This window comes from Callospermophilus lateralis, chromosome 10 (assembly GCF_048772815.1).
Source record: "Callospermophilus lateralis isolate mCalLat2 chromosome 10, mCalLat2.hap1, whole genome shotgun sequence".
Lineage (NCBI taxonomy): Eukaryota > Metazoa > Chordata > Mammalia > Rodentia > Sciuridae > Callospermophilus > Callospermophilus lateralis.
The window spans coordinates 14,137,281-14,165,176 of NC_135314.1; the positions used below are offsets into that span (position 1 = coordinate 14,137,281).

Here is a 27,896-nt window from a genome sequence, read left to right on the forward strand (position 1 = left end):
TTCAGTATATTTTATTTTATCCAAAGACAAGAGTTTATCTCTGGCTAGAGGAATCAGAAAGGATTCCATGTAACAGGTTATGAAGAATGAACTTTCTTGCTTTGTTGATGCAAGATCTGACTGTCGTCCAGAGCTTCCTTTTCAGCAATCCCCCACCAGTAATGTGATCTATTCCAACGAGCTGGAAACTCTCCTGGGAATAAGAACCAAGGGTCTTTCATCTTTGGATCTTCTACTGCTGCTAACATAGCCCTAGACATTAGCACATGCTCAGTGTTTCATGAATTAAAGTGAATATGCATAATACTGAAATAAGAGTAATTTTGGCTTTGGAGAGGTATTTTTGTTTTCAAATTTTCAATAAAAATTTATTGAGAAAAATTTCTGGTGCTATCTGCAGAATGATCCATAACCCATAACCTTTACTTTACTGGCTACCCTCTGAGGCTTCTCAGTGATTCTTGCTCTGTAGATATATTTTCCTCCTCCTAGAAGGCCATTCCTCCTGTATTCATACAGATCCTTTTTGAAGGTATCAAAGAGATGGTTCAAATGTTGTTACCTTCTAGATGCGACATCAATCTGATTCTACTTCTTCAAAGGACAATAATACATGAAGACCCTTGTAGCAGGTTTGGTCCTAGGCCACCAGATCAGTAAAGCTATCTTTGTCCTTACCCACAGGTCTGTCCTTACTCAGGACTTCCTGAAAGGTAGAAATTTCTTATTTGTTTTCTGTTAGGTCAGGGAACACCTGATTCACATCCAAATTCCTCTAGCATGAGATCTTTAATAAGACTGCTGGTTTCCAAAAGCAAAGCAGGAAGAGGGAAGCTGATTGAGGAAGAAAGTATTGATCTAAGGGAATCTTAGAAATTAAATGTGTAACCTTGAAATTAAAGGTGCAGTAAATACAAGCCTAGAGTAAATTGCTTATGATGTAATAAACTAGAATTATGGACAAGGCAATAAAGGGAGGCAATATAATATTGTATATTTAAGAAGCAGCTATCAGCGAAGGAATAGATCAAATTGCCATCTTGTTTCCGTTGATAGCTTCTGGAAAGGCTATTATTCTACATGAATGCAAATCAGGAGTCAACACTACTTAAGCTTTTCATTTCTTGATTGATAGCTAATGGTTTACCCTTTCTTCCCTAGGGAACTCACAATTTGTCACAATGGGCACAAGCAGCTAGTTATAGGAGCGAAAGAGGTTTATTGGAATTTATATATACATATATATATATATATATATATATATATATATATATATACACACACATATATGTATATATGTGTGTATATATTTCAATAAACCTATTTATATTTACATATTCTGACTGACCCTGTCAGACTCAAAATAAGGTATAAAAATACAATAAGCAAAAACTACTGATGTGTTGTGTGATAGTTAACAGCTATATTTGCAAAATCAAGTTAGAGAGCTAGATATTGCTTATTAGAAGTACTGGATAAAATAATACATTGCAAAGAGAAAAGAAATAGAATAATTAAAAATAGCAAATATTGGCAGAGAATGGTTGATAGGTAGAAAGGAAGGGTTTTATACAAGTTCTGTCATTAAAGGCCTACCGTGGTGACTACAGTTAATAATTGATTCTATATTTCAAAACAGAGGAGAAAATTTTGAACATTCTCATCACAAAGAAATGATTAATAGTGGAGGTGATGTGCACACTAATTATCGATTTGATCCCTACAGACTACATATACATGAATGTATGTGTGTATACATATGTATATATATACATGTATATATGTATGTATGTATGTATAATATCACTGTACTCCAGAAATATGTACATTTCTTATGTATCAAATAAAAATAGAATCAAAGGTTTTAAAAGCAGTCAATATTAAAGCTTTCTTAAGTTATTCTGATTATGTATTAGTTTCTGCTGCCATAACAAATTACCACAAACTTGGTTGCTTAAAACAACAGAAATTTATTCTCTTGTGTTTCCAAGGGTCACAAGTCCAAAATCAGGACACTGGCAGCATCCCGCTTGCTCCCGTTGCTGGATTTTTAATAGACAGCATGGAATAATCATGTCTTCAGTCGAGTGCCTGTTGCACCGTTCCTCATCATGGTCCATAGCAACTTAGGCCCCAAAACTCAAGTCTTCCTCGACACTCCTCTCACGCATGGGTTGTCAGCAAATCCTGTGTGGTTTGCCTTTAGATTTTACCCAGAATCCAATCAAGTTTTGCCTCACCCCAACATCAGGAATCTGAATCAATCCATCACCTGTGTTATGTGACTAGCCTCTTATTGTAATAATTCATTGTTACAATATTATAATAATGTAATATTATAACAAATCTCAATAATGTGATATTGTTACTATGAGGAGCGCTCATGAGAAAATGGATCCGAATTATTTATTTTTTTATTCATGTGATTTAAATGGCTTAATTTAAATTAGGTAAACAGTTGTTAAGGATTGTTTTTAAAGGTGGTTAACAGATCTGCTTGTTTACTAATTTAAATCAGGTAAACAGCTGTTAAGGATTGTTTTTTAAGGAGGTTAACAGATCTGTTTGTTTACTTTCACCTTTCCTTTTCATTATATTTAATAATTCTTTTCAGGATAATGTCTTTTTAGCATCATTGCCAGAATTCCTATCTTCATCCCAATGAATATAACTCAACAAGTATGCTCAATCAAGGAGCCAACTTACTTTGGGAGGCAACGGACTTTGGGAGGAGACGGACAGATTGATAGATTCCTCCACTTTGAACTGCTTGCAGAACTTGCCTGGACTATGTAACTACATTTAGTGCAGCTAATTGTGGTAATGCTGGCATATATTTGCTGATGGTGTCACCAGTGATGCAATTTTTATTTCCTTGCCAGCGCACCCCATGTTAATTGTGGTAGTGCTGGCATATCTTTGCTGATGGTGTCACCAGTGATGCAATTTTTATTTCCTTGCCAGCACACCACATGTTAATTGTGGTAATGCTGGCATATCTTTGCTGAAGGTGTCACCAATGATGCAGTTTTTCCAAAGGAACTGTCAATTGGCTTGGTGTCGTGGCATTTCTGTATCCGCCTCCCTTCTGCTAGTGATGGTCTAAATTTGGGGGCCAATGGCTATATGCTGGACCGGTAGTCAGTGACGGGTATGATCCAATTGCAGTGGTATCAACCTAAGACAGGAGGCTGACGCCTAAAGGTCAGTTGCCTAAAGGTCAGTTTTCCGATGACGGGTAAGAACCATATGTTGAATTGGACAACCTACCAGGCACGGTCCTTAAGCCACATTAACCTCACTCCCCCACTGGCACCAAGGCCAAATTTGGGGGCCAACAGAGGTGAGGCAAAGAACCTCACCCCCCCACTGGTGCATAGACCTATCCACAAGTATGGCTGTATGCTGGACCGGTAGTCAGTGACGGGTATGATCCAGTTGCAGTGGTATCAACCTAAGACAGGAGGCTGACGCCTAAAGTCAGTTTTCCAATGACGGGTAAGAGCCATATGTTGAACTGGACAACCTACCAGGCACGGTCCTTAAGCCACATTACTTGTTGTTTAATTAATCAGAAGGGGGGAGATGCTGGGAGCCATCAGCCAAGTAGGTATGACAATCTCCTTGCCAGCTTACTGCCATGCTGTCTAGTGGAAGGACTTCTGAAAGGTGACCTTGCTCAAGGACCAGGGCAGTTTAGCATAATAGGAGATTAGGGTGTTCCCCTTTAGAATAGGGCGTATCCTGCTGCTGAGTTCCTCTTGAGTTCTTAGGGTCAGACAGTATATTTTGGGAGACAGAAGCCCATGCGGAGTGGATTTGGGCAGAGAGTGGATTTGGGAGAGAGTGGATTTGGGCAGAGTAGTGGATTTGGGCAGAGAACGTGGATTTCCCCAGAACGTGTTTGTAGATGGCCGGTGTGAGTTCGGGAATAAAGAATTGCTGTTTGAATCTACAGCTGTGTGGAGACTCGTGATTTGTGCCCAGCCAGAGACTGCGGCAGTTACAATATTGTAATAATGTGATATTGCAACAGGTTCAAGAGCAGATCTCCCTATGTCTTTCTTGTTTTTGCTCCTCTCCTCCTTTCAGTTCATTCTTTTTCTTTTAATTTTTTCTTACTTTTTTCCCCCCAGTACCGGTATGAAACCTCAGGTGCTCTATGGCAGTTCTATTTTCTCAGCCCTTTTTATTTTATTTTGAGAAGGAGTCTTGCTAAGTTGCCTAGGTGGACCTTGATCTTGCAATCCTCCTGTCTCAGCCTTCCAAGTAGATGGGATTACCAGATGTACACAAAAACGTGCAACTTCCAGATATAATACAGAAGCCAGGGTGATTCTTTTGAAATACATCATTTTACTGCTCTGCTCAAAGCACACCACTGGCTTCCATGTCACTCAGAATAAAGCCCACAGCCTATTATTGTTCCTGTCTGTGATCAGTTCCCTTTCTAGAGAGAAAGCTCCGAACATCAGATTTTTGTCTCTTTTCTTTCCTGGTGTATTCTCAATGCCTCGAACAGTATCTGGTTTGTAGTAGGCAAGACATTTTATATATAAATGAATGAATGAGTCATTGAGTGAATGAAAGTATGAGATCATCAATAGAATCATGGACATCATATACGTAATCATGAATCAAAGTAAAAAAAATAGAATTTGGAGTATAATCTTATACTTCTACAATGGTCATTATATGGAATATGTTCACCATGACATGATAAATTGAGTCAGAACAATATTTCTTTTATAGGAACAAGGTTGAATATCATTACTTTTCTGTTTTTGCTCATCATGAAATGAGGCAAATTCCCTGGCAAAATGGAACATTGGTTTCTTTTTTTTTTTTTTTTTTTCTTTTTTCTTTTCTTAATGTTGGGGAGAAAGGAAGTAATTTTTATACTTCCCACTTATCTTCCAGCAGAGGTGCCATCTAGAGGGAGCTGATAAGAGTAGAATTGCTTCTTTTGAAGTTATGTACCGTAGGAAGGGCCTCGATTTCTACCATATTATACTTTTCCTGCTTGGTGGAAACAGTGACTGGGAAGCAGGTTCAGAAACGGGCTATCAACTACTCTTGGAACCTAGAAATTTTAATTAATAAAATCTTGAGCCTGCCTGGCTTTTTTTTTTTTTTTTTTTTTTTTTTTAACCTAGAGCTGGTTGGGCCACATCCCTGGGCAGTATGACTCTGTAGTTAGGCATAAGAGTTAGGAAAGTTTGGAAACCATTTGCTGGATACTGTGTTCCACTCAAGGTCCATGTGGTTTCCAGGAGGACCTGTTGGAAGGCACTATGGATCTTAAGAGGTAGGACCACAAGGGAGGTCCTTAGGTCATCTCATTATGCCCTTGAGGGGAACTGTGTGACCCTAATCTTCCTCCCTTCACCTTTGTTTCTGCTCATGAGATGAGCAATTTTCTCCTCACCACAGATCCAAAGCTTTAGGGTCAATCCATCATGGACAGAAATCTCCCAAAGAGCCAAGATAAATCTTTTCTAATTATAAATTGTTTCACGTACTTCATTATAGTGATAGAGAAAGCCGACAAATCTGCCATTGTTTTGGGCTCAACTTAAGAGTATTCATAAAAAGCACAGCTTCCTGACCTCATCTTCTCTCAGTGCTGCCCTTTGCCTACAATGATCAAGTCATTAACCCAACAGTCCAATGTATGATTGTGCACGATTCTCTTTTTAAGTCTAAATGGAGGGATGTGGTACAAACAACAAGCCCTCCCTTACCACCCTTCATCCCACCCACCATGGTCTCTTGAAGGCAACCTATTCCACGTGCAGGATGTCACCCTAGCCTTGTCCATGTCTGTGTGGTCTCAAAACACAACTGCCCATGACCTAGCTTCCTTGGTGTAGGAGTCTACCCAACAGAGATAGAAACACTGCCATGATAATGGAACTCTGCTGCCTAAGTGATTTCTAGTGAGTTCCTCTCTGTTCTTCTTAAATTATTTTGTGATAAATTCCGAATCTTGTTAGAAGAAAAATGTGACTTACATAGATGTGATTTCCATTAAAATTGTCCATGTGTCAATTGTAAAGTCCTCAGGGTAAAAAGAGAAAATGAATGTATTAGTTTCCTGGAGCTGTCACAACAAAATTTCATAAAGTGGGTGACTTAAATGACAGTTTGTTTTCTCATAGTTCTGGAGGCTGGGAGTGCAAGACCAGGGTTCAGAGGCTTGGTTTCTCCCGAGGTCTCCTTCCTTCCTCCCATCCTCACGTGGACTTCCTCTGCTCATGTTGAATGTATGTCTGTGCATCCAAATTTCCTTTTCTTATAAGGACAGGTCTCATCTTACCTGGATCATTTTAATCTAATCACCTTTTTGAAAACTCATTTCCAATGTAACCACATTCTGAAGTACTAGTTTTAGCATTAGGGCTTCAACAAATGAATTTCGGGAAGCATAAGTCAGCCCATAATAATGACATACAAAAAAGTTTTACAGTATCAAAACTACTCCAAAATATGGGAACACTCCTTATTTTTCATTCCTTTGTTTAGTGACCATGTGGTACCTTTGCTGAAGTAAGGGAACATGGAGTACAAAGGACAGAACCTTTTAGCATTAGCCATATTTGTTCCAATGTCTATTCTTCCCAGCAAGGACAACAGGAAAAATCAAGATAAGAAAACCACAGGCTTTCTAAAATAAAGCCTAAATATGCATATTTATTAAGAACATAAAAATGTTCAGTTTTCAGAATTCATATTTATTTTAGTACTTACAAGAAATACAATTTTTACCCTTCCCTGCCATTTCAAATAGCACAAATATTCACATGAAAGCTCAAAAAGTCAATCTCTTCTAATTTTTAACCCTTTGCTTGGACAGTGTATCCAAATTATCCTGAGACATCAAGCCACAAGTGGTTCTGGGGGAAGGTTGAGAAAGAGGCTGGGGTGCACGTTAATGATGCCCTTCACCCTTGTCATACTTATTGGTGATGAGACAGAGAAGACGGCGATTCCCCAAGGACTGGTGTGTGATCTGCACTCACTTAACCTGGTCCATGCCATGCTGAAGGCTTTTGTCTTTTTAGTCACAAACATACTTTGCATGGCTCAGGTTCACAGGAGGTGCAGGTAATGGAAGAGAGTGTGGGAAACCCAACCTGCAGGTTCTGCTTCTCCCAGCCAGCACTACCTCGCTCTACTTCTCAAGAAGTGCAGCAGAAAGGAAAGGCTTCCTCTTCATCCTGAACTCTCAGAGTTTGCCCTCCTTTCCTCACCCACTGACCTGGTTTGGGAAGTGGAGGAAAAATAAACCAGGCGGGGCTGCTTTCCCTCTCTCCCTTGAGCCTGAGCTAGTCTCTTAGTTTCACATTTCCTAATCCTTCCACGGCCTAATAAATTTTTAGATGTAAAAGTCATACTCGGTTCAGTCCAAACAAGGGAAAGCAAAAGAGACAGTGACCTTAAAAGAGAGAATGATGGATGAGAGAATCAGGCAGGTGCAAGAGCAGAGGAGGAAGAGGAAGTATAGAATGAATGAGGTAGGGATTCCTCTCCTAGCCAATGGGACTCCTGGCTTCCAAATGGCTGGAGCCGAAGTTCACTATGCACAGACCCCACAAAAGGCTTTAAAAACCTCATTAGTAGCCCACACCCATCTAGAAGAAAGAAAGGAAGGAAGGGAGGGAGGGCCATGCAAATATTCCTAGGTGTGTATCCCTCTCTTTTCCTCCTACCAAACACTCTGCATCTTAAACCTGAAGCTAGGGGGAGGCAGAGGAGGGAGGAAGCGGCGGATCCTTAAACAGTCTGCCCCCCTGTGAGGTATTAGTCTGGCTCCTATTAATAACTTTCTCCTGTTTTTATCATATTTCACTTTCTTGGTACTTTTCCAGCACTCTGTATACTTCACATCACTGTAGGTTTTTGGTATTTATCAGATGCCCTTTTCTCAGAGAAAAGAAGAAAGTGATAGGGTGCTGAGCTAATGATACAACGTGTAATTCTCATTTGGCAAAGGAATAACAGAAATTGTTCTCAAAATGACAAAACAGAATTCACCTACACACCACCTAAACACATATCAAAACACATAATTTTCTTAAACCCAGGAACACTCAGATGTGTGGAAAAGGAAACTATCCCGAAGGGATAGCTCTGAGGTGAGCAGGAGGCCAACAATACCAGCCTTTCCCTGGGGAGCAGCTGAGCTTTCAGAGGACTTTTGTCTTATATCAATTGCTTCACAGACAAGGGACACAAGGCAGCAGCTTCAGCCCATGCTGGAGAGGAGCAATAGAAAGAGCTTGAAGAACTTGATTGCACTCACTGGTTGGACAGTCAGACATCTGAGTTTGTCACAGATTTGCAACCTCAAATAAGCTGGGTAAAATAATCTCCCTGTACACTTTTTAGAAAGACAGGAAAAGTATCTGCTACCCTGAATGTTATAAAGCTGGGTAAAATAATCTCCCTGTTCACTTTTTAGAAAGACAGGAAAAGTATCTGCTACCCTGAATGTTATAAAATGTTATAAATGTTATAAAATGTTTCACGGTGACTTTCATCTCAATACTTAAAGATCCTCCTAGAAGGGGAATCAGGTAAACCAATGTCCAGGATTCAGAATTTCTGTTTCCTGTTAGAGTGTTTTTCCTATCTACCTACCTTCCTACCTACCCTACACAGATTAATGGTGCTCACACCTCAGCCTGTGATTAACTTTTTTCCTAAATAGTTGCAGCCTGAATATCTTTAGATGACTTGATTTCCATAGGAATAGTGGTTCTGAGTTAAACACACTGTCTGTGTGAGGGCTCACTGGGTATGGGAGGGAATAATGAGTAAACAAATAATTGCTAATAATGACTGGATCTGCTGTGTGCGTTACCTTGACAGTGAGGGTGAACTCACCTTACAGCCATCTTCTTTTGGTGACCAAATGTCTATTTTCCAAATTTTATCACTTTCCTCTCAAACATTCATCAAAAGTTCTGAGGAACTGGAAATCCAGCTCCAAATCCCTGTTTGTAATTACCCAGCAAAAGAAAACCAAAAATTCACTGGAAAGTAAATTCATTCCCAACACTCACTTCTGAGTGAATGTTCCATGCAGGTCTTTAGGTGAAGTTTAAAATGATCACCCAATATCATCACATAGTTTTCAGTTATGGTTTCTCTGAGAAGAGGGAAATGATCAATATGTGAATGATTCCTAACATTGGTCTATAAATGCTAGAAATATGTCCAAAAAGGAGCCAAATTTGTTCTGTATAAACCTTCTTAGCTTTCAATCTGACACTGTAGTAGCTTTTTAATAGAGAATGTTAGTTTATCAGAAAAGTTATAGATGTGCATTTATTTACTATTCTTTCAAAGTAGAATGAAAGTAATTTCTTTCAATTAGCATCTATCATTTGGAGTTCTCCAAAAAAGAATGCTTGTGTATCAAATTCCCAATTCATGATATGAATTTCAGATTTTTTGGAACATTTTTTTTCTTGAGTACAAAGCATTATTAAAGCATTTACAAATAGATCTAGCACAGGCAAGTTTAGGGAACACCTACAACTAACTTTGATAAGGAATTACAGAATGGCAAGAGCAGATAAACAGCAGCCTGAGAGTCTCAAGTATTCAGAATTCCAGGGACATCAGTTCATATGCATTTTTAAAGGAAATGAGTTTGGGTCAATCAAGGAGTAAGTTAAGTGGAGGTCATTTAAGAGGACTTCTACTGAATGTGAACATTCTGTGTCTATCAATAATCCCAGAACAGCATTTAAAGTACAATAAGAATGCATAGTTACCAGTACTTACATGTCTCTATCCAACATCAAAGCCTCAAAAAAAGCCAGAGCTGAATTCTCTGATGAGGCTTAAAGCACTAATATTTCATATTATTTCTTCTAGTGAAATCTTCATGTTTAAGATATCCGAGCTCAGCAAAGGCACATATTTCTTCAGAGATGGTATACAGGTTTGCTTTTGGGAACAACCAAACAAAATTTCAAAAAGAAAGAAAGAAAGAAAATGAAAAGAAAAAAGAGTTCTTTGAATCTGCCCATACACTTCAGAAAGTACTAGAATACATTGCTACAATACATGGCTCAGAATTCTGACCCATGAAGTGTAGAAATGATGCTTTCATTTGAAAGAGTATGTGTGTCCCATTTTGAGCCCACTCATCTCTCTGTGTGATCTCGTTGGAGTCTAGAATGCCTGCTTCTGAACAGAAAGAGCTTCATTGTAAGGAAGGGTGGTCCTAACAGGATAGAGCTCAAATTATCTTCAGGTCAAGGACCAATGCCATTCTTGTCCAGACGGTGGAAAATTGCTCTCTGCTTTATTATCAGTTACATTTTCATGCTACAAAATATCTGGAATATATTCACCGTCTGAGAGGTATTATACATGCCACCATTGAATTTAAACCTTCAGGATCATATGCCATTAGACCTATTTGTCTGCCTATGACACATGCTCATAAACTTATGTTAGCCCTGGATTTGGGGTCGGCTTAGACCATTTATCACGTTAGGTCTTTCGTTTGTAGTTACCATTTGTCTTCTTAAAAAAAAGTTATGGATGAATCATGTGACTAATGCTTCTCGTCCATCTCTTTTGCTTTTGCAGGAGGGATTTTTGAAACTGTGGAAAACGAACCTGTTAATGTGGAAGAACTAGCTTTCAAGTTTGCAGTCACCAGCATTAACAGAAACCGAACCCTGATGCCGAACACCACATTAACCTATGACATCCAGAGAATTAATCTTTTTGATAGTTTCGAAGCCTCACGGAGAGGTAACTCTTTTCCCACTTTTAAAAGCTTCTTTGGGTGATCCGTCTGCTCCATGGGTCACCTTTTTGCAACCTGCCCTTTTTCAAAACAGGCATCTTAGTGCAAATAGGTCATAGGAAATCTCAGGCCTGGGTGTCACTGATCAATGCAATCTGGGCTAACCTAATGGATGCTGCCTCACCCTGTTTTCTGGGCCTTTCTGATTAGCTTACCCTTCAGTGCCCTCCACTCTATGATTAACTGGTTCAGCTGTGAATGGAAAATGTCAAGCTTGATCTGTTTTTCCTTCCTGAAGCTGAGATACCACCATGAAATTGTACAGTGCAGTCAAATAAAACTTTGCAGAAGGTCACATCCATGGAGCTGTGGAAATGCCCAGGACATACATAACTCACACCCTGAATTTTAACAGGTTGTAAACTATGGGGTTTACCTAGCATCTTCACAACACTTTTTTTTTTCTCCTTTCAACAAAATCATAGAAATACAAAGATTAAATCTGTGAGAGAACAATGTCAGCATTTAATTTTCTTTTGCTTCTGAACAGAAGACAAGTGCCCAAAAAGTAATCCAATTTATAGACTACAAGCTTTCTCCCATGGAATGATTCATGTGGAACTGAAGGGTGGTTTAGACATCCCACTGGCACTTCTAGGATGATTCTTTGAAGTAAGATCACATTTGATATACTTGAAGCTTGGCCTCTAATGAGGGCATAGTCTAGTCACCAGATAAAGGAGTATGTGTGGTAACAAAGGCTGCTGAGCACCCCAGAACAGACGGGGACTCTTTGCCTCACAGAGAATGCCTCACCATTACAGACAAACAAATAAAACACAGTGAACTCCACAGTCCCGCTGGTTTCCAAGTTGCAGAATACTGGTTGTTAACTGAATTAACCTAGTTAGATCATAGGATGTGTTCACTTAGTGAACTTTTGCAAGACTTTTAGTACTCTTTCCAAATAAAATATAAAACTTTTCTTAGGAGTACAGGTGAAAAAATTATAGTGCAATGATCTCTGTCTACCTATAGCATGACCTTAGTATAAGAATTCTTTCTTTTTCAAGATGGATGGAGTTAAAAATGTCATGTAGGTCAGGATTGTCTATGAACAAATAATAAAGCTTTGCTTATACAGCATTTTGAAGTTTACAAGTCATCTCCATATGCATTATCTGTTTGGGTTAGATATGTCTCTCTCTTTCTCTCTCTCTCTCTCTCTCTCTCTCTCTCTCTCTCTCTCTCACACACACACACACACACACACACACACTCACTCCATAGAAAGCCAGCCAACAACATTTAGCATCGGTACTTCAACCCTCATAAGAACTGAGATTTCTTATGATCTGAAGTACCTGCCATACTTGTAAATTAAACACCCCAAAGCTTCTTAAAACTGGTAATTTGCTAGCAAACAAAATTCAAAAGGATTGATTTTCTGTCAAGTACTATTAGAATCCTAGAGCTACATATTAGCAAAAATCTCAATCCATTGCACAGGCTGGATCACATGGCAGTTCACAAACTCTTGTGCTCTCATTTTTTTTCTGGTTAACTAACGAAAATACATCCAGAAATAAGCTTCTAAGGACAACGACAATTTATACCTACAGCACTTAACGCAGAAAAGTATACATATCTATAGCTGACATAGTAATTCAGTACTGAACAGCACAGTATCATAAAGTTTTCCTTGTAAATGACTGTCAACACCTACAGCCCCTTAGATATCTACAATAGTTATCATATTATTCTCTCTAAATCGAGTCAGGTAATTTTAGAGTCATACAAATTTTCCACTTATTTTTATTTGCCAAATGATATTATTATAAAAGTCAACACTATTGCACTTACAAATTGAGCTATTATTTAAGTCTTATATTCAATTATTATATCTTGGTAGTTCTAAATTACTTCAAAATAGAATTACAATATAAATTTGAAAATGCAGCTAAATTCATATTTAACACCTGCCAGCATAAGATTAATAGGCTCTATTTACATGGTTGTAGAGGTTAAACTGCTCTAACCTTTCTGGAGGGAAATTTGGATAATATGTATCAAATAACAAAAATGTCAAAACCCTTTAATTTAGTTAACTCTTGGAAACTCAACCCTTGGAAATCTACTCTAAGGAAGTATCCTAAGATACAGAGGAAAATAGAAGTTGTATAAAATTTCTTATGGTCAAGAAGTTGGAGGAGCTTCAATGTTTAAAATTATAAAAATGGTTAAAATAAGTGATTAAATTTCCATGGAATGGTATATTCTACAGATACTGAGAGTGTCCTTTTGAAGAATTTATAATTACTTGACGAAGAAGTATGCTATTATATTCAATGGATCAAACTGCATTTGTATAATGATCCCAACTGTCTGAAATATAAGTAGATATTCTCCCAAGATGATGGATTAAGTACAGCCTGCTGGTTTTCCATACATTTTAAATATTCTAAATTCTCTCAATTAGCACATATAGTGAGAAAATTAACTTATGTTATAAATACATTTTTAAATATGATTTCATTCTGTTAAGGTATATGTTGGCTGATACTGAGACAGAAAAGGGCCTGACCTTGAGCTGGGGTCCCGAGCTCTGATTTAGCTCCGCCACTGTTAGTGGTCAAAACTCAGCCCATAGTCTTGAAGTGAGACTCCTAAGATTCCCTTTAAGCTATGCTATTCCATTGTTCTGTAATTAATTAGGTGTCGAGAATCTGTATTCTGCAAAAGGAACAATTCTTTGCAGAATCTCAATAAACTGGAACTGAATTTGGGAAAGACAGAAGCTAAAGCAATTTGTAGTCACTCACAGGTTTTTCCTCTGAATTTTGTGACCACGCTAATACCTTCATTGCCACCCTGCCATATGACAGGACTTAATTCATACAACATTCATTTGACAAATAACTTGCTGGTTGGCTCCTGGAGGGCTCCCCAGTAACAGCCACATTAAGTGAGGGATTTAGACTCCATCTGATTAAAGGTAATGAAGTGAGACCCGTAACTCATTTTTATTTGCAGGGAGTTGGTCCTGTGATGTATTGCTAATCGGTTCTACATTTACATCTATCAGTATCTTATCATCTCCAGAAAATTGGAAGTTGAAAGGAGCACATTTCCTCTACATACAGATGGGGAGATTTTCCAATAGTCAAATTAAAAAGAAGAATCCTCAAAGGGAAATATAAAACTCACAGGACTCTCTTTCTCTCCCCCTTTCCCTATTCTCCATCTCTTTTCCCACCCCTACTTGTCTTTGGACATCCTCAGCATGTGACCAGTTGGCTCTCGGTGTGGCTGCCCTCTTTGGCCCTTCCCATAGTTCCTCGGTCAGTGCTGTGCAGTCTATTTGCAACGCTCTCGAAGTTCCACACATACAGACCCGCTGGAAACACCCCTCAGTGGACAACAAAGATTTGTTTTACATCAACCTCTATCCAGATTATGCAGCTATCAGCAGAGCGGTCCTGGATCTGGTCCTCTATTACAACTGGAAAACAGTGACTGTGGTGTATGAAGACAGCACAGGTATGGGACTCACTTGAGACCACACCTGGCCATGTTTGGCCTGAGCAAAGGGAATTAAAGTTTTCTACAGCCATAAACTTTTCAGGTGGAGTGCATGAAAACGTCCTTATATAAAGCAGACTGTGTATTCCAAAGTAATTTAGGAACATCAAGTGTAGCTAGCTTGAATTTCTCTTGTTTTTTTATTCTTTCTGATATTTTTTTCATCAAATTTACCGGGATTTTTTAAAAGAAATATCACCCTATTGATATGTTATATTCTAATTACATATCAAAGACGTAATTTCATTTATGCAACTATGACCACAATGAAAGTGACCAAATAATAAGATTTGAACTTGATAAGTGGCTATGCAAATGTCTGGAAAAGTTCCTAAAGTAGGTTAGCAAACAAGAATTCAGGTACAGATTATACCATTCAAGTGTACTATTTCCTGGGAAAGAGCCTATGAGCCCAGGTGATGAGTCTTAGAACTAAGCTTTCATTCTGGCCCTCATTAGATTGTCTCTAACTCTATCTGCAGTGTTCTGTTTTTTTTCTCCCTGTCTTTTGCTTACAGTTCAGGGTCTGTCAGAGTTTAGACTCCCACTTGTTTCATTTACATTCAGCCAAGGACTCTCCTTTGTCCACATAATAAAATCTAAGCCCCTCTAAGTTTTTCAGCATTGGACTATTGTGCTTATTTTTTTATTGGTGCATATTAATTAAACAGAATGGTGGGTTTTATTGTGGCATATAATAATTTGGTCAATTTCACATTAAGCCAAGTTAGTCTTTATAAATCAAGGCACTAGCTTCCCTCCATGGCCTATATTCTCACACCAGCTGTGATGAGAAGTCTTCCATTTCTCAAATACTCCCGAGTTCTCCCTAGCTTCTGCTTTCCAAGGTTGGCCCCTCACTATGGAGCCACTGCGAGTGACTTGAATGCTGGTGAACACCTTCATTCTCTATGACCACATATAAATATTCCCTCTTCCATGAGACTCTCCAGGAACACCGGAGAGTTCAGCAGTGTTTTGGAAATAGAATCATTGTCTCTCACATTCTATTTCAATGATCTATTACATATCTATGGGACTAGAAGATCCTGAAATAGAAAGTGTATCTTATCTATATTTATTATCTGCTTCCTATCACATACTTAAAGAAAAGAGTTTAGTAATTATGTTCAGAAAAAATAACACTATTAACTGTCTGAATTTTTTTTTTCCTCTAAGAATTGAAATTAGCTCCTTTCTGTAATCTACACATTGGGCAAAAAGACTAATAAAATTAGCAGTGAAAATTAGTAAAGGGAAGCACTTTTAGACTTTAATACTATTTCATTTTTCAATACCCTTTTCAAAAAGCATTAGCACTTATTATCCCCCAGAGGATGAATAGTGAGCCTCCTCCATTTGGCGTGAAACTATGGTTCCATTTTATGCTGTCAGATAAAAGTGACATTATGGTTGGAGATATGCACTTATGTATTTTCTTATGCCTCATCTCATTTTAGGAAGAAGTGAAGGTGATAGGTGATTGGATATATAATTCATAAATATTATATTCAAAGCAGTCTTATTGGGAGGGTTATGCCACAGGCAGTCATTTTTTTGAGAGCTTTACCTGCTTCCTGTGAAGAAAGAAAACAATTATCAAATAAACTCCACAACATATTTAAAGAGCCTTCAGGTAGAATATTTTATTGTAAACACACGTGTAGTTAGATCTTCTGTGTTACCTACTGTTGTTAAAAGAGTATTTCGTGAGCTAAAATAACCATATTATTTCTCATTATGGTGAGGTCTCCAAAGTCTAATCTCTCACTATTTCTCCATCTCCAGCAAAGCAAAAACCATTCAAAAGGAAAACAAATCATTGAAATTTCTGTGCTTAATTTAAGAAAGAGTTCAAACAAATGTGTAGTCATGATAGATTTTAAGTTGTATTTAGTCAGATTAACTACTCATAAGTAATGGCCACCTTGTGCAGAAGAAAAATAAAAAATCATTTCTATCACCTTTCACTAGAGTCTGAAATGACCTTTTTCATATGGGTTAAGTTCACCTGAGCTCAGATGCTCAATAAATACTTGTTGAAATTAAAAATCCAGAACGATTTTGTATGTCACCCGTGAAGTTAGAGATGATTTATGTTAAAGTGATTTTGCCCATAACAACATTAAAAATGTAAATGAATAATCAATTGAGCTATTAATTTGGAACCCAGAGAGTAAGTAAACAGATCAACTGAGATCAATAAAAGCAGACATCTTATGACTTTGAGTGGATTTAATACTTCTTGACTCAGGGCTCTTGGTTGCAGTAATTAGCAAGTCATAAAAAAGGAGGAGACTAAGTAAACCTGAAGGAAAAGTTAGGACTTAGGTGTGCTCAGCACCCACCCCCACATCAGAATTAAGTATCAATTAAAGAGCACTTTATTGGGATTTGCTTAGGAGTTTGTTAAATAGCCTGAAGCCAGCACAGATGTGGTGGGACCAAATGGCCCATTACTCCCATTGAAGTCATCAGGAGCAGCGTGCTTGTCTCTAAGGAAAAAATTCAGTTCACTAAATTCAGGCAGGCAGCATTCTGTCCTCTAGAAGTTAAATGCAGAAAGGCTCTAGAGAACTCTTGGGAGGAGTAAAGTCCTGTCTCATCTCATCCCTTCTCTCTCCCTTCCCTGGGTGTTCATCCCTTAACTCACCAACATGTTTCTGATTCTCATCATCAGAGGTGACCCTATGCAATGAGAAATTGCTGCCCATTGGACAGTCCTTCTGGCTTCATTAGACCCCTGGTGGAAGCCTGGCTACTATCCCCTCACATGCATCCAAATGAGCTGAGAAGCAGAGCATCAAATGAGTTCAGAGCCCATTCAGCAGTTTCTGCATTCTCAGGGCCAATCTCAGCAAAATGAGCTACAGACATTGGTGTAGGACCCAGGCCAGCAAACTTTTCTCTATAAAGAACAAACTAGTATACAGCTTAAGCTCTGTGGTCACATGGTCTTGGTCACAACTACTGCAGCTCTGACAAGGTAGCCAGAAAACAGCCATAGAGAATATGCAAATGATGGACACAGTGTGGCAATAAAACTTCATTTACAAAAATGTGTGCTGGGCTACACTTAGCCCCAGGGCTCTAGTTTACCCCTCAAAAAAAGGAGAAAGAAAACAGCTAAAAGCTCAGATTCGTGATTTTGTAAAAGCCAGGACTTCAGCACACTAGTGAGTAGGTTCAGTTTCCGTTCACAGGTTTTCCTTCATTTTGCTGAGTCCCCACACTCTTCCCCTCCCCATCAATTGCTCTTCCTGACTTCTTCATCAACCTTGGTAGTCTTTTGCCTCATTGTCCCAGGTGACATCCTGGTTCATTGACTGGCAAATTTTCAGAGAGGTATTGGAGGGGTGGAAGGGTGTAAAACTTTTCTTTATTCATCATTAAGGGTCATGATTAATAACCCTATAACAAGAGGCAGGTTACCAATAGAAAAGCACAACAAATTAATTTAATCTGAGTTTAATCAGGAGCCTCCCCAAATGAAGACCCAAAGACAGAGGTAAAGCTTTTGTTTGTTTTTTGCAGTGCTGGGAATGGAACTCAGGGCTTACACATGCTAGGCAATGCTCTACAACTAAGAATGCATATTTTTATGCTTAAATTTTATGGAAAAAAAATGTATAGCTGAGTAGAAATGTAATGGACAAAAAGGAATGAGTTAATGAAAACAGTCTGATGGGGGTACTGAGCAAAGCCTCTGGAATGAGGATTTTCAAGGGAGAAGTGACAGTGACCTTCCAAGGTGGTGTGGCATCCTTTGGGGGAAAGAAGACCAAGTTTCCATGACTTCTAGTGGAGACAGGAGAGCAGGAGAAGGTCAGAAGGGCCTTGCTTCTAGACCCTTCCAGGCTCCTTCAGTTCAAAATACTTTGAGGTCTCATGATCTGAGCCCCAGTGCCGTTAATGGGGAAGAATGATTTAGCACGTCTCTTACTTTGGGATTTCAAAGTATTCTCTTACACAAGGTTAGGAAACCACCTGCACAACCAGCAGAGAGATCTAGTTCCACATAGCAAATGCTCATCCAAATTGCATTGGCAAAACATGAAAAAATAAATGCACTTCTGCCTAGCTTTTATTTTGTGAACTAAGAAAACCCATGGTCAAGTTTTGCTGGTCCCTTTTCCCTACTTCCTTGACTTGTCCCAGCACTCATGTTCACACACAGTTGGGTCAGGTGGTAATTTGTGAGACACTGAGGAAAACAACCAAGATGGCACAAACATGCATGGCACTCTTTGCCATGGTTGCCCTTTCCTAAGATCTAAATAAATGGCTTCCTTCCCAGTTTATTTTTAAAATTTATTTTTCAACATTTATAAAAATAAGACTGCTCCCTTTGGATAATGCTAAAATTAAAGAAATAGGTAAAGACCTAATATGTCCAGGAAAACCTATTCGAGTTTTGGTGTATGCTCTTCCACATTCAATAGGCAGGCAAACAGATAAACAGATTCCCTGGTTTAGTAAACATTTACTACCAGACACGTTTTAACCACTATTCTAAAAAACACCCCAAAATATCTCTGACCTCATGGATCTCACAGTCTAAGGAATAAAATATATTTAATCGATAAAATATATAAGTAAATGTTAGTATGATAAATGGTAGTAAGTGTTACGAAGAAAAATAAATCACCAAATGGCTTTCGGGAGATTGGGGAATGAGGATGAAGTTTGCAATTTTAAGTAAGGATACCAGGAAAGTCCTCAAGAGAAAATTATATTTTTGAGTAAAACATTAAAGAGGAAAAAGCTATGTGATGAGTTGGAAGAGAACATTCAAGATTTTGCACAGCATGAACAGCCAGTGCAAACCCCTGAGACAAACTAACCCTGCACTGAACCCACCTCCATCATTGAAAATCCTCCATATCTTAAGACATAAATATAAGATATACATATAATATAAATAAAATGTCTTGGATCTTTATTTTTGTAAATCCCTTTCATTATATTGAGAAAATTCCTTCCAATTCCTAGTTTATTGAATTTTATTTATTTATTTATTTATTTTTTGGTGGGGGGAGTGCTGGGGATTGAACTTAGGGCCTTGTGCATGCAAGGCAAGCACTCTACCAACTGAGCTAGATCCCCAGCCCTTGAATCATTATTGTAGACCACTTTAAGCTAACTATGTAGGAAAAAAAAAAAATATATATATATATATATACACACACACACACACACACACACACACACACACATATTAAGGAAGTTTCAAATAGAGAATTTTCCTATTTCACAACTTACCTTGTGACTAGGTCTACCTCCCCAAATTCACAACCACCCACGTCTTAATTTATTATACATGTGCAGACAGTAAGCATGTTCCTATATAGGGGAGATAGATAGATAGATAGATAGATAGATAGATAGATAGATGAAATAACCAAAATGTTCAGGCTGCAAAGAAAAAAAATAAAAATTTAGAAGGGAACTGGATACAGTCAAAAAATATCTGCAGGGCCATGGAATGAAAGAAGCTATGGCTCAACCCACAGTAAAACTTCACCTGTTTCTCCTCCCTCCTGTGTTGAACTTGACCTTAACTAAACTGGACAACAGTGGGTGGAGGATTCAGAGAAGCAATTTTGGCATCACCAAAAGGATGAAGTTCTAAGCTGTGGGGGTCTCAGGGAATAGTGCATATTTCTTTCCAAGGTACTTAGTTTCCTGGCCTTGGAAAAGTTTGAACATACAGTGGGACTCTCTGACACAGTTTGATCCTGACTGGGATTCCTGCAATACCTTAGAGGTTTCACTGGATGAGACCTCAATTTTTTTTTCAACTCTAAATAAATTGCTGTTTATAAAATCAACTCCCATTGCACTTGGCCATCTTGATGCTATCCTCTTAGAGCATATATTTCTTTATTCTCAATAATGCTGCCACATCTGTCATCCTACAAACACTTATTGAGCATTTACCATGTACCAACCATTGTCCTAGGAACTTGGAGTACAGTAATGAGGAAAACAGAAAACCCTAACCTCAATGAGCTTAGGTTATATGGGAACCTAAAGAATAAACAATTTGTTCACCTTATGTAAAGTGAACCATACTTTTTAAACACAACAATAATATATGGAAGAAAGAAAGAGTATAATGTTGGTGAGGAGAACCTGAAAGCTAGACATGGAGTCCCCAGAATTTGAGATCATGTCACATTGTAAAGATGAGATTTGAGTAAAGACTTTAAAGCAGCCTGAGGAGGTAAGCCATGTGGTACCTGGAAGAAGGTTCCAGGCAAAGATGACAGCTAATGTTTAAGATTAGAGTGTGCCTGGTACATCAGAGAAACAGCAAGTAGGCCAGTGTGTTTGGAACAGAGTGAGAAGGGAAGGGATTTAGGAGAGGAGGTCTGAGGGGAGAGTGTCTTGAGTCCAAGGGCTTTGTAGATCACATGAAAAACTTCTCTGCCTGAAATGCAAAGCCACTGGAGAGAGCTTTGAACAAGATCAGATTCTTATTTGCAGTGGATCACTCTGGTTGTTGCACTGACTGAAAATCTAGGGAGGCAAAGGTTGAAATATGGCAATCTGTTGGCAATTCCTACAAAATCTAAGGCAGCTAGTGGAGGTGATAGCAATAGAGGAGAGGGAAATTCTCAAAGACTGGAAACACCTGGAATGCAGGGCTGGCCTAATACCTGAACGGTGTTGAACATGTTCCCCACTTGCAAGGTTTTACTGTGTGTCCATCCATCATTCTCTTTCTTTTGCTTCCATTTGACATTGGCATGAGTCTGAAAAATGAGTCAAGCCATGTAGGGTCTTTGCAAAACCACAAAAATAGCATCATGGATGTTCTCAACATGCACGCATTTTCTCTTTTGGTCTGACTGCATTTTAAGATGTCTTTTTTAGTACCCATCTCTTCTTTAGGGTGTGTATGACACAGATTTTGAATTAAGGAACACAATTATCTGAGAAACTTGGGACATCTCACATTGCAGAAATTTGCCTCAAGTGAGTAACCTGCTTAACAGGGAAGACAGGGAGCACATTCCTTCCAACTCCTCTGAAATGGTGGAGTTTTGCTCAGTGTTCCAATTGAGTCATATGTCAAGAAAAAGCATGACATTCCCTTGACATGAGACAAATACCATATGTTATGTTTATTTTTAAGTGGTCAGTAAGAGCAGGGAGACTTGGATTCAGTCTTAGAAAATATTAATGTTGTAGTGGCAGTGAGACTTACGACTTATTTCATGCCCGTGAATTAAAAAATGAAAACATAACCAATAATAAGGTTGAAGGTTTTAAGAGGCAGGGTGGAGTCTCAGAAAACTCTAGACTTTTTGGCTTGAGCCAAAGAATGGAGTAGCCATCACTTGAGATGCAGAAGATATTAGCTGAAACTAATTTGACGGAATAAGGATGATATCAGGAATTCAGTCATGAATATGCTAAATTTGAGTTTCAAATACCGATGGACACCCAAATGGAGTCACAGTAGGCATTTAATACATGAGTCTGAAATTCAGGGAAAGTATTCTGGGCTATAGATACCAATGTGAGAGTCCTCAGATGGGACTAAGTAAGTCCAAAAGGTAAATGAGTTCCAGAAAGATGTCTCTAGTCCTGGATTCATGACACGTGACCCTTGAAAGGTTCATATTTTATTTTCTTATCTATACCAAACCTCTATAAATGCTTTACAATGTGGATTAATTTGAAATGAAATTAACGTATGAAAGAATGTCTGTGATTGACTCCCATACTTCCTCTCTTTAAAATTCATTTTAATTTTATTATTTACTTATTTATTTACTTTTGAAACGCTGGGGATCAAATCTGGCACTTCATGCCTGATAGGGCTAGTGCTCCCCACATCCCAACCCCCAAAATGTCACTGTTTGAAAGAAAGAAATTCTGGGAGAAACCATGAGAGAAATGACAACCTTGGAAGTAGCGATAACTTGTTCTTGAGTGCTGCTTATGTGTGATGGACTGTTCTAAATGCTATAGATAATGTATTCAATCATTCTATGAATAAATAAAAGAGCTGCACTTACGGCACTATTAAACAGTGAGTTAGTCTGGATTTTTTTTAGGTCTAATATATTTCCTTCTATCTTCCCAAAGAAAAAAGAAATACATTATTAAACAAGAATCTTGACAGAGGTATAAAATTTGTAATTAAAGAAAAGTAGCATTTTGACATGGGTTACCTGGCCAAAATGAAAGATATAATTTATATGGCCAATGCTGAATAAAAGAATAAGTGAATTTTTCACTTTCAGCAATCACAGCTTGCTTCACTCTGCTATGATAACCACTTGCATGAGCTAAAACTTGTCTGCTGTGTGCCTTCCCATGATTCCCCCTGAAACAGCTAAGCATGAAAAAGTTGTTACTCAATACTATGAAGGCAATAAATTATAGTCCTTTGGGGGATTTTTAATTAATTTATTCATTTTGTCTATTATTTTTATTGATACATATTAATTATTCAGAATAGCAGGTTTCGTTATGGCATATTCACAGATGTGCATAACGTGATTTAATTGATTTCACACCACACTACCTCCCTTTGTTCTCCCTTCCACCCACCTCCTGATCTATTCCTCTACTGAAATGGTCTACCTTCTGTTTTCATGAGATCCCCTTTCCTTCCTTTTTTCTGCCTAGTTTCCACATAGTACAGTTGACATTTGCCTTTCTGAATATGGCTTATTTTGCTTAACATGATGATCTCCAGTTCCTTCAAATGACATAATTTCATTTTTCTTTATGACTGAGTAAAACTCCATTGTATACATACACTGCATTTTCTTTATTTATTCACCTCTTTGTGGACACCTAGGCTGGTTCCATAACTTGACTAATGTGAAGTGTACTGTAATAACCACAAGAATGCATATATCTTTCAAATATGCTGACTTTAATTATTTGGGATAAATACCAAGGAGTGGTATAGCAGGATCATTGGACAGTTTCAATTTTAGTATTTTTGAGAAAATTGCATGCTGATCTCCATAGTGGCTATACTAATTTACTTTTTTGCCAATGGTGGATAAACTTTCCTTTTCCACCAAACTCTTGCCAGCATTTGTTATTTGTGTTTTGGATGATAACCATTTTCACTTGACAAGGAATCTCAATGTAGCATGGATTTGCATTACTCTGATGGCTAAAAATGTTAAACATTTTTTCATGTAATCATTAGCCATTTGTATTTTTCTTTAAAAAAATGTTTAGTTAATTTGTCAACTTATAAATGGATTTTTTGCTTGTGGTTTGTTTGGTGTTGAATTTTTTTGGGGGGGGGGTCGGGGGAGCATTCTTTACATATTCTGGACACTAATCTTCTGTTGGAAGAGTAACTGGCAAAGATTTTTCTTGTTCCATAGGCTCTCTCTTCACACTGTTATTTCCTTTGATATGAAGAAGCTTTTAATTTGAATCCATCCCATTATTTTTTTTCATTCTTGGTTTTAATTTTTGAGCGAAAGGAATCCTATTGGGGACTATACATTCTAGTGTTTTCTTTTAGTACTTATCAAGTCTCTGGTCCTTTTCCTAGACCTTTGATCCATTTCAAGTTGACTTTTTTGTGAAGGTGAGACATGGGGATCTAATTTTATTCTTCTACATATGGTTACCTAATTTTCTCAGCACCATTTGTTAAAGAAGTGTTCTTTTCTTTTTTATTTATTTATTTATTTTTGCATTACAATTCTTAGTACACCATTATATCATAATTTATCATATCTCTGATTATATATAAGGTGTTCTTTTCTCCAACATACCTTTTTTGGGCTCTTTTTCAAAAATCAGATAACTGGCTGGACATGGTGGCACACACTAGGAGACTGAGGCAGGAAGATCACAAGCGCAAGGCTAGCACCAGCAACTTAGTGAGACTCTGACCAAATTAGTTAAAATATAAAAAGGGCTGGGGATGTGGCTCAGTGAAGAAGTGCACCTGGGTTCAATCCTTACTACCAAAAAGGAAAAAAAAAAAAAAAATGACTGCAACTGTGTTTGTCTCTGTGTCTTCTGTCTTCTATTTTATTCCATTGGTCTATGTGTCTGATTTTATGTCCATAACATGCTGTTTTTGCTACTGTAGCCCTATAGTAGAATTTGAAATCGGATATCTTGATACACCTACTATTTTTGTAAAGAATTAGAGTTCCTTTTTTTCTTCTCCCTCTTTTCTACTTTTCATGTCCCCAAACCTTGTCCTTTGACCAGAACCATATTCAAATTTTCAGAATTTTGTGCAAGAGTCTTTAGATATTGTGTTCCAGGTGTATTATTTTAGCTACCATTGATATTATCAAGAATTCAGGACCAAAATATACTGGTGGAACTAACTGCAGTACAGTTAATCTCAAATATTTTGGCTATACTCTTCAGTGTGATCAAGGGACACAACTTTCCTTTTGGATGTCTCCAACTAGCCTTTTTTTGCACTTTTGAAAAACACAGGTATGAAGATCTGCACTTAAAAGTGCTGTCCTCCCAGATATTCATTCCCTCACCCATTTCCATTTCTCAGTTGTTTTTTTCCTCTCCTCTGAAGGATTCACACTTTATGTATAGATTCCCCTAAGAATCTTATTAGGTTTGGATGTATTCATATACCAACAAATTGGTGAAATGCCATTTTGCATGTTTCTCGGTTCAGATGAAAAAGAAATTCACATTTAAAACAGGATCTGATCTTTGGGTCCCCATGGTTAATTACATTTTTACAGCATCAAACCCCACTTGTGTGGTTTAATGAACAGGAAATTGAATTAAGAATCAAGAAAACATAGGTACTTTTCTTTTGAACTGAGACTCATTAAATATATCTAAAGCAATCCAGAAATGAATTGGACTGCAAGGTACAGTTGAGAATTTCTCAAACCAAGAGGTGTTTAGCAGCAGCTGTGTGGAGGGGATTTGTGCATCAAGTAGGGGTCTGACCTTTAAGGTTGCTTTCAATTCCTGGCATCTATGACTCATTTTCAGGCCGATCCAAACAATTAACCTCACCATGCCTCACTTTCCTCCCTTTAAAACAACACTGACACACATCCATCTCTGTGGTATATTCCAGGCTTATTGAGCTATTTATAGGGCATGTAGCATAATTCATAGAAAGAAGCAATGTAAATAGCAAGGTTTATTATTATTTCAGGAGAAGGTACAGAAAATTTTAAACGCCACTGGAAATAACAGGATTTTTTTTTCCTCTTCCATATGCTCCACTTGTTGCCCAAATCAGTCAACATGCATGCAAATTACCATTTTCTGTCTTATGTGAGCACACAAAGACAGGCGGCCAAAGCAAGTGTTTAAGAATTGGACGTTTGGACATTTTTTAAAGTTATCTCTATATGCAGAGCCCAGCTCAAACTCAAGTGAAATAAGAAATGTTTTTTCCAAAGCACTTTCAAACCAAAGGTACATTTCCAGTCACCCTCCTGAGGGGAGGGGTGGTAGAAGGAAGAGCTAATGTTATTCTTTTTATATTTGCACATTTTGTCTTTTTATTTAGAAAGATTAGGACTTAGAGAAAAGTGTGTGATAATGTAAACTTCTGTGCACCTTCTTCTAGATTCAGGAGTTGCTATTATTTGATCACATTTGCTTTAATGCTCTAGCATTTTGTCATATCCAAACAACTAAACAGCAATGACAATAATAGTAAGTCGTAGTACCCTTGAATCATTTGAAAGTAAATTGTGGGTATTGAGACCTTTTTACCCATACATACCATAGAGTATATTTCCTAAGAACAAGGATCTTCTTTGTTATAACTACCCTATAATTTTTAAGTACAGGAGACTTAATAATGACACAATAGTATCATCTAAATATATATCAAATTATACATGTCATAAATTCATTTTCTTTAATTGTCCCAGGATCAGTCATGCATTTACTTGTCAGTTTTCTTCAGTCTCCTTTGGTCCAGAACAGTTCAGCCTTCCTTTCATGACACTGACATTTTTGAAGAGTCAAGATGTGATCAGTTTTATTGTATAATGTCACTCGCTTGGGTTTGTCTGGTTTTCCCCTTATCTGCATTTTATTTTAAAGTCCCTTCACCTCAGTGGGCTAGAAAAACCCCCCAGTATCAATTTTGCATGCACCATTACTATTCTCTGCAACTGGAGACGTGGCAGGGCTGGGTGACTTCATCAGGGTGGCATTCAGACCCAGGAGGATGATTAGCAAAGCCAGGTGTTGTCCCTACATTGATTTCCCTTCCCTGAGGTAATTATTTGTTTAGCAAATAATTTTTAACTATGCATTAAATGTACAGGATTGAAGGATTGCTGCAAAAAATGCAAATATGAGAGAAAGCTTTCTCTAAATTTTGTCTTCTGTGAATGCAAAAGGCCTTTGAATTGTAAATTCTACATCACTTGTTAATGAAGGCAGAAAGGGTTTTCTTAAGCAAACAATTGCTTCAGGAAGAGAAATGTAAAATCAGTGTTCCTGGCTCATTGTTCTGCTCACAACTTGGGTCTGTAATCTTTAAATGTGTGGATCCTCCCCATTCCTATGGTCCATTTACGTGCATACTGACAAAATGAGAGAAGTTGGGAACAGAGGTGTTTTCCTGTAGAACATATCACTTCCAGTTAGAAACTGATTGTCTTTGTTGAGGTGTTATCTCCCCCCCCCCATCTTGGTATCAAAATATGCTTTATTTTATGAAACAGCTGTGAAAATGGATGATTCCATTTGTTGGGGTGAGAGATTATGTTTCTGAATGGCCTCATGTGCCAAACTGAAGTTTAATTTTTATGCTGTTTCTAAGTTTTCTTTCTGTTTTTTTTTCCCCCAGGTATTTATTTACATAGTCAATCAAGTTGATATGAAATTCAAAAGTCAGGCAGACCTACTGACTTATTATAAAGAGCCCTAGTTTGCTCTCAGAAGGTAGATATGGCTTCAAAACTTAATCTGCCATTATTACCTATGTGACCTTGAGCAAGTTATTCCAGCCTATAGCCATCTAGGCTTATGACCTACAAATTTTAAGTGGTATTTGATGCCTTATCCACATTGTGAGAGTTCATGGTATAAAAAAGTTCAATGGACTCTAGGACCTTGGAGCAGGATGTTGTTTGCCTTGCAGGATTTAACATAGGAATCGAGATCCACTGTGTATCCAAAAAACATTTTCCCCTGAAAAATGAATGAATAAAGTGAAATGTGTGTGTCAACTTAAATGCCAGGAGAGAGTATGTAAATCACAAGGATGGGAAGACACACTTCAGGATTGACATTCCATTCAACAAAGAACAAAAGAGCAGTTCCTTGCAGCATATGAAATGCACTTTTAAAATGTTTTCCCCATTTTATTTAAAGGCCACATTGAGCTTTTCTTTATGGTCATGCTCAAGTTAAAAAAAAAGAAAAGAAAAGAAAAGAAAAAAACAAAAACATGATTGCAAAGCAGGAAGCCTGGGGAAAAGAAGAAAGGAAAATGGGTCCCTGATTCTGTTTATTTCCCATCTCATCAGATAATCCTAAACTGTTTCTGTTCCCTCAGCACCAATAGCTTGTATATATG

At 37.8% G+C, this 27,896-nt stretch overlaps 1 protein-coding gene across 10 annotated transcripts in view; it reads left to right on the top strand.

Moving 5' to 3' along the window:
• Positions 1 to 27,896, top strand: part of Grik1 (glutamate ionotropic receptor kainate type subunit 1) — a 379,975-nt gene that overhangs the window by 217,367 nt on the left and 134,712 nt on the right. For 6 of the 10 annotated variants that reach the window (XM_076867150.2, XM_076867152.2, XM_076867151.2 and 3 more), the window contains exons 2-3: positions 10,612 to 10,779; positions 14,057 to 14,314. The exons of 2 other annotated variants lie outside the window; for them this stretch is intronic. In XM_076867150.2, coding sequence (XP_076723265.1) covers positions 10,612 to 10,779; positions 14,057 to 14,314 — 426 coding nt within the window. The remainder of the gene's footprint in view (positions 1 to 10,611; positions 10,780 to 14,056; positions 14,315 to 27,896) is intronic. 2 more of the 10 variants (XM_076867158.2, XM_076867156.2) reach the window with 1 other exon arrangement.